General features: G+C 41.9%; 1 protein-coding gene across 3 annotated transcripts in view; it reads right to left on the minus strand.

Moving 5' to 3' along the window:
* NT5DC3 (5'-nucleotidase domain containing 3) overlaps positions 1–8301 on the minus strand; it is a 28855-nt gene that overhangs the window by 12050 nt on the left and 8504 nt on the right. For 2 of the 3 annotated variants that reach the window (XM_064421063.1, XM_064421064.1), the window contains 3 exons: positions 4875–5059; positions 1946–2020; positions 1426–1481 (listed from right to left, as the gene is read on the minus strand). In XM_064421063.1, the coding sequence (XP_064277133.1) occupies positions 1426–1481; positions 1946–2020; positions 4875–5059 (316 nt within the window). Of the gene's footprint in view, positions 1–1425; positions 1482–1945; positions 2021–4874; positions 5060–7919; positions 8159–8301 lie in introns of those variants that run through there. The other variant, XM_064421062.1, reaches the window with a different exon arrangement.

The following is an 8301-nucleotide window of genomic DNA, read 5'->3' on the forward strand; positions in this document are numbered from 1 at the left end:
ATGAACTTCCTCAGGGTTTCTGTGATGGCAGAATCCTACATTAACCAGGTATTTTACTGCAGTTCTGTCTCCACACACCAGCTGGGACACAACTCTGAGCTGCTGCTGGCAGAACTCCAGCATTCAAGTCAGTCTTGTGCACCAACAGGGCAGATAATACTTGGGGTTTGTAGCATACAGAGCTCAGCATCAACCCCTCCACAGCAGCAAGCACAAAGAAATGCAACCAAAATATACACTGTGTTTCCTCACAGGCGACGAGGTGAAGGTCAGTAATGTCATAGGCTGCCTTGAATTTTTACAGCACAAAATTAAGTAATTGTTATGTCAAAAAAGAGGCATATTTATTCTACTGCATTCTCAGAAAATCCTCAATTTGGGCAGTTCCTGTAATATCATTAAGAGTAACATCAAATATGTCATTTCCCTAGTGAACTTTTCAATACCAAGTTCAATACCAAGATACCAAGTAACACCATCAGAACTGAGGAGGCACTTTCTGGTCTGCAGACAGCTGTGCCAAGTGCTATTTGAATACTGCTCGAGAAAACACTCATGCATCAGCAGCTACTTAAGCACAGATCAAGAGAGGACAATATGAAAAGTGGAGATGACTGCCTAGGCAAAGCTGCAGATTACTTTTACTACAAGTTTCACAGTCCTGACAGTTCACAGTGCAGCTGTATAACCACACATCATCCTGACAGCAGCTCTCACATGATCCTCAGCCTCTTTTCCTCCCCTCATCCCTGTGCAGGTGCTTGAGGAAACAGCATGAAGGTCTGATGAAAACCATAATTTCTATGTCACATCCCCTTTTGAATCCAAATTTGGGTGTTCTATCCTCATGGTGGGTGGGGGAACACAACTAAGAGTGTAACAGAATAAACCTGAGTAAAAGTCTTTCTGTCCAATGACTTTAAGAAAGGTGGCCTGGCTTCTTGTCTAATTTAAAGTCTGGAACTGAGTGTGGTGCAAGTTTGATTTGGCTGATGTGTCCAAACTAAAAAGCTCTATGCAAACACAGCAGGACCACTCAAGTGTCTCCACAACCCCGCCAAAGCCATGCTATCAGGTACCCTGTGACAATTATTTACATAGAAAGCAACAGCAGAGAAGCAATCAGGGTATTTTTGGATGTCTTTCAGCACAATTTAACAGCCGGAAACAAAGTGAGTCAGCACTATGTGACCAACCAGCCTGCCAATTCTCCCAGGGCTGATCTGGGGACTCAGCTGTGCTGGATGTGTACACATCTGTGCGTACACACAGAGATGCAAAGAAAAGCCCTTCCAGCAAGGCTGCAATGCTCATTCATGTCTGTGGTCAGCCTGGTAAGAGTCCAATCTGTACACTAATAAACGCAGTTAAAAGAGATAAAAGTAAAAGCATACATTGTTATAAAGAAAAAATAACTTTACCCACCTGTAAACAGTTCCCAGCTGAATATAATGAAAAGCATCGATCTTCATTAATAATGCCTTGCAAGTAAAAAAAAAAAAAATTTTTATCACTTCAACTATTTGAGATGAAATTACAAAAGTCAAAGCAATTTTATCTACAACCTTTCTGCCTCAAGAACACCCAAGCACTCTCCTTGCAACCTCCTTCACAGCTTCCAAAATACTTTTATCAATGACTTTTACCTAGTTCTATCCTGCTGCACTCTAAGTTGTCTTTCCCCACCCACCATAAAGACAAAACACCCAAAACATGTTCTACTTAAGGGCCGTTTGAAAATAATATTATTCTTATTGATGATTTTAATAACAGTAATAATAATAATAATAGTAATAATAAATAATAAAGATTGCTATTAAAGAAAAAAACATGAAACAAAATCCTTACACATCAATGCAAAGTTGAAAGGCTTAAAAGCTCTCTTTATTTTCTTTGGCTATGTTCTCAACACTACATAACTCATCACAAAGTTATTTATACATACCCGGTGCACATCATAATGAAGCCCTCTGATGGCAAAATTGGGATCATAATCGTATTTTCTTATTTCTGCAGGATACTAAGAAAAGAGAGCAATTATTTGATTTTAAAACCATAATCAAAACAATAAAAATTGTTTCTGCAGAATTTTACAAGTCTAAGTTTTCTATGCTTCTCATTTGCTGTAATCATTTAGGAGAATTTTTTATAGGCTGGTGAGATTTGCAGGAACATGCCTGCAAGACAAGTCAAACATTTTTCCAAAGTCCAAGGTCATTGTTTTAAATCTAAGGCCATCCTGGTATCTGAAGTCAGACATCCAGGTAGTCTGTAGTGATTACCTTTGAACATTAGCCGCTGGTTCAAAAAAGTTAATTTAATATATTCTTAATACATTTAAAAAAATTCATTTAGAGATCCACATGAACTGAATGTCTGTCATGTACTCTTCCCTTCAGTTCTTTATATATAGTGCAGGTAGCTCACACCATTATATGGTGTAAGCTGTAGTCTAACATTTTTCAGTACAAGCCCATTATCAGTCAACTGTAATTGTGTTCTGCTTTAAACACAGGTTGCCATGAAAAGAAATGTTAGGTGCATGTCTAAGTGCATTGTTTGCTTGTTTTTAAAGGGTGAAATACTTCAGTAGTTTCAACAAGGCCTGAGAAAACTATAATTTCTTTGATTAAGACATTGAAAGGCAAACCTTCCTTCTCCTCCCACAGGTTACAGCAGCCTTAGACCCAGACATTGTTTTTCACCCTCTCTGCAACAGTTTCCACACATATACAGCTAATTTACAAGCCTTCAGGTGAAAAAGGGCATTAGACAGCTTCAACAGCGCCTCTAGCTACTTTATAAGAAATAAACTGCCATTTCCCCCCAAAATTCTTGTCTTGCTGAAGAGGACTTGCTCTGAAAGTGCTGTGGACTACATTTGTATTGAATACAGGCATCTACAGTTAAAGAAAACAGCCCTATCATCCCTACACTGGCACTTCCAGAAAGCGTGGGGCAGGCTACTGATCTGAATGAAAAACAGCATCAAAAGCCTTCCAGCTTGGAAGAGGCACAGGTTTGGTCAGGGAACATGAAGCAGAGACACAAGGGAAATCATCAGAGAATGATACAGAATGTGATCAACTAAAAAATACCATGCACTGCACGTGCCCCAGAGCAACCACATCAAGCATGTACAAGGAAATTTATTTCTGACTTCATCAAATTTCCACATACTTGACTTGCCACTTTAATTTATTCTACTAGAAAGTTGTCTTTTCAGATACATGGGAGTACACATGAGCTTACCCTGGCATATAAATCAAAGCTTCCTTGCAAACCGAACAAAGAAATTATAAAAATTGTACTGTTTGCTTATCCCACTTTTGGTAGGGACAAATGTAACTGGACTGAAACAGCAGTCCTGATAGAAAAGCACAAGGCCTGTGCCTCAGGAAAAAAAAGAACCCAGGAAGAAGAGCTTACACAGAACACCTGCTGCCACCTCTGTGATTAGCATTAAATTGACGTTTATTCTCTTGGACAATTCCTTGCTTCCTACACTGCATTTTGCAATTTTTGATGTATTACCTCCCACTGCCATGAGCAAAATTGGCCATCTTTTGGCTTCACTGTGACAGTCATAATGGATACCGTTTACAGGGTCCTTTGCTAATGGTAAAGGCAAAAAAATATATTAACAGTATAAGCAGATAAATTCCAAAAGGAGATAATTTCAACAAGCTGGCTCAAAAAGTAATTACAGCTTTGTTTAGTAGAACTCAGGAGATTTTAACCAAGACAAATTGGAAAGCTACTGCTACCCAAATCCATTCAAATAGAAAAGGAAGAACACCATTAGATTTTTTGTCTACAAGAATTAATCTTGACTCCTACAGTAACATGGGTTTTCCCACGAACCATATAGCTTTAATAAAGTATATTTACACATCCCACAGAAACTGCTACCAAGACATGCCAAAATTGCAGGGGTATAAAGCTGTGTATGCTTGTAGCACCCATGAAGTTTTGTTTGCTCTTCCAAGGATATTTTTAGGTGTTTATAAATAGCTCCTAACCTTTAGATTCAAATACGAAAGTAGAATAACACCATGCATTCAGATTTAGGTTGTATAAAAATACACCAGCAGCTTTATTAACATACTCCATGGACCTTCTGTCTTTTCCTTTCCTGAAAGTCCTACAGTTTAACTAATTTTGGTTCTTTTAGTCCACAGATTTTTTTTTAGTCTTTATCCCAGAAATACCTTCCGTTTCCCCAGCTACCCATCTCCCCCTCCACTTCCTGACACACGGGAGCTTTTCCCATCCCCAAACTAGACAACAAGCAGCTCCAAACTGCCTGCATGTCAAGTGGTCACCAATGCAAGAACACTGCTTGGAGAGGCAGGAGGGCAGTGCTCTGACCTGAACACTTCCCTGTACCCAGGCTCTGACCACTGCACACCCTTCAGCCAAGGCAGCCGAAATACCAGGTACACACAGAGCACATCACAAGCCCTCAGTGCAATCAAAGCCCTGCTGTGAAGTCCAGCTAAAAATATTTCATAGGGAAATGAATCACTGCACTCACAGCAAGGGATGAAACACAGTAATGGTAACTTTTAAGCTTCTTATTTATTAATGTGACTCCAATAAATGACAATCAGGAACAAACAACAAACCGCACACCCACACTAAAAGATAAGACAAATATAACTGTATTCCTTGACAGACTGTTCTCTGCACAAAATTGCAGCTGAGAATAAAACAGGGCTTCTGTTGTGAATATGTAGCTGCTGTACAAAATGTGCTATAAGGAAGCCAAGCTAGGACTGAGGCATGAAAAAACGATTTATGCCTCTCAGTCAAAAATTATTTATTACACCCTTTATTCATAAGTGTATTGTTATTCCATTAATTTTACTTACCCGATGCTCATTAATAAGAAGATCTCGAGCAGCATTGAATATGAGCGTGTGCAGATGTTTAGAATAAAAGACCAAGGTGTAGTCATAATCAAACCCATAAATTTCAATGTCTGACAGGCTCATTTCATTGTTTGAAAAAATAGCATCTGGGTTCAGCATGTTACTCATGATTGAAGGAACCAACTCTGTGAACAGGGGAGAGGAAAAAAAGTTATACCAGCCTTGTACCTTTATTTCAATAAAGACTCAGAAATCCATTAGCAATTGTTAAATACAGATAAATGATAATGGAAACTATCAAACTAATTCACACTAACCATCTAGCTGTTAACAATATGATGCTATTGAACATGCTGTCCCTAACTTGTCTTGGTGATCCATAGGTTTTATTTGAAGCACACTTGTCTCTGCAGTCCAAGTTTGAAGAGAAGATGCATTTTGGCATCTTGCTTATCAGAGAACGCCAGACATAATTTTTTGCTAACTCCATTAACACATTTATCAATGTTTTTGAAAATTAATTAGTAGTTGAAGAATATTATTATATTATTATTACAACTAGTCTAGGAGTCTTCTGCTCCCATTACTTGGTCCAGCTCCTGCCCCTGAAGCAGAACTGACATTGTTCTAATTTGATATTGCTTTAATTTTTGCTTCAGCATTTCAAGGTTATCACATTTATTAATTTCAGCCCACATGGATAAACTATATGTCACTGTGTACATAACAACTATTACATACACATTGTTATGCTGATTAACCTCCTAAAGAATCAGAAAACCAAAAATATTATCCTTATTTTCTACACACACATACAGAGTGTGCAAAACACTTCTGTTTTTAAGGGTATGTTTCTGTTGATATTTGACTGAAAAAGTACACTGGCAGAGAAATTAAAACTGTGATATAATAAGTAACTCTAGGACCAACACCAATGTCAGTACTAAACATTGAGAGTGTTTATAGTTCTTGTTTACAAAACTTTAAAGAGCAACATTAGGAGGTTAAACGCTACTCTCCTGGCAGGATAAAACATGAGCATGTTTTCCTTCCTTCCTTTTTTTCTCATATACTTTCTTTATACTCCAGACTTCCCTACCAGTGGAAAAAAATGGATAACATTCATCTTAAATCTGTGCTTGGAAAGGTGAGTTTAAAGGGAATATGCTTTTGTTTGGTTACTTTCCATATAGGGATAAAAGGAATTGACCAAGCTTCTCTCAAAACCCTCAGCTCTGAGGACAGATCCCTACATGCTCCACCACTGAAAACATCTCAACAAGGCAGGTAGGTGTGGGGACTTCAGATGCAGACACCCAAGTCTTTTAATTTTTAAGAGAGGGGAAAAAAGAAAATTCACTGAGTTTAATTCCAAACTTCAAAGAAAGCCCAGCAATCAAATCAAATACAATTTGACATGCTATGATTAAGGCAAATATTCCTACTAGATTCCTATTCCTCTATAGAAAGGGCCACGGAACATTCAATTAACTTGAAGTCACAGTTTTTAATCAACTTCCAAAATCACATTACAACACTCGTTTCTGTATTATAAAGTACTTTTTCAAATGTCAATTGTGCAGCTTGGTGAGTCAACACTTGCTTTAAAAATAAAGATATTTATGTAGCTATATATAGATAAAAAGGCACTTCAGCTGAAAACTAGCTTGACTGGTGGCTGTCTGAAAACAGGCAGTATGAACAGTTGGCAGCTATTAGACATTCTGGCCAGCAGACAGCATCACAAGTGCTGTAAACCTTGGGTCAAAAAACAGGAGAGCCTTGTAGCCTTGTCATCTCAACATCATAACTAACTGAAATATCATACACTTGAAGCCATTGGGTGACTTAGCTGTAATATAATAGCCTGAAATATTCTAGAAGCAGTTGCCTCATGTTTTGCCAGCTCACACCCACTGACCAACTTATTTTCTCACAACATTACCCTACCTCAGCTCCTAAGTATTATTTGGGTGTGGTTTAGAACAAGAGAAAGTTAATTTCAAGAATAGGAAAAGAAAAAATAGATTCAAAATAGAACACACTTCCCTTCTTCCTATCCCTTATCTCACCCTCCAAAGCCCACAGACCTCTCTTGAGATCTCTAACATGACTTTTAATTTCACTTCTGAAATGCTGACGTTATTCTACATTCACAAATGGTTTGCTTGCACTCAGTGCTGTGAAGTCCCAGTTCACATTCAAGACTCCTAAGTGCAGGAAAACACAATAATTTCTTTCTTTATAGGCAAAACATGCAAGCTAAAGCATTATCCATTGCCACTACAGGACACGCTCTTCCCCATGGCATTATAGAACACACTCTGCCTCTTTTTCTTTCAGCTCTCAGAAAGAAAAAATTTCATTTTCAAGCAAGTATTATCTTGGTAATTCCCTTCCCATCGGAGCAAGGGCAGAAGCAAGCATTTTGCTTACTTTTTCCTCTAGCTTTTTGCCTGGCTGGGCTGAAGACCAGGGCTTCCCAGGGTCACGTATGTGCTGCGAGCATTTTATAATGCCTCGCACAGTGTTATGAATTAAAAGAGCCATCCAAAACTTCACAGCATTTTAAATTTTTGGAAAAGCAGCCTATTTCAGAACAGTTGCGTTGTGTATATACATAACAGTCATCAATGAGACGACCAACTTCTCGATTTTCTTTGTGCATTTGCTTTCCTACACCCAACACGCCTCCAAAACCTGTCCCTTGGCCCGGCCGCAGCTGCGCCGTACCAAAGGCGCTCCGAGAGCCGCGGCCCCGGACGGGCGATGGTGCGAGGGGCTCGGCCCTCCCGCTGAGGGGAGGATGAAGGGGCCGAGCCCCAGAGCCGTGTCCCCGCTGTCCGGGCCCCAGGACCCACCGGGCGAGGCTCTCCCCGGCGCTGGGCACAGCACGGCAGCGCAGCGCACACGGACGCCGGAGCCGCTGCGGCACGGACCGCGCCTCGGCGCCCGGCCCCTTTCCGCTCCCCCACAGGCTTCGCCCTTGCTCCGCTCCTAGCCGCCACCACGGCTCCGCTCGGCCGCCCAGGGAGAGCCGCTCACCCTTGGTGACCCTCTTGGCCTCCTTGTAGCGCGACCACAGGTAGCTCTTCATGTCGGGCGACGGCTGCTGCTGCTGCTGCGGGGCCACGGTGCAGAGCGGAGCGGCGCCCGCGGCGGGCAGGACGCGGCCCCGCCGCCCGCCCGCGCCCGCCCTGCCCGCCGCCAGCAGCGCCCGCGCCGCCACCGCTGCCATGCTCCGCGCTCAGCCCCGCCGAGCCGCTCCGCCGCCGCCGCCGGCTGAAGTCACTTCCTTGGGCTCCGCCCCGGGCCGGGAGGCGGGCCCGGCCCCGCAGGTAGCGGCGGGAGGCAGGGCTTGGCCGGGCTCATGCCCTCAGCAGCGGTGCCTGAGGCGGAGCGCGGCCGGTGCGGCCCCGCGGGCTCG

The sequence above is a fragment of the Passer domesticus genome, chromosome 5 (genome assembly GCF_036417665.1).
Source record: "Passer domesticus isolate bPasDom1 chromosome 5, bPasDom1.hap1, whole genome shotgun sequence".
Classification (NCBI taxonomy): Eukaryota; Metazoa; Chordata; class Aves; order Passeriformes; family Passeridae; genus Passer; species Passer domesticus.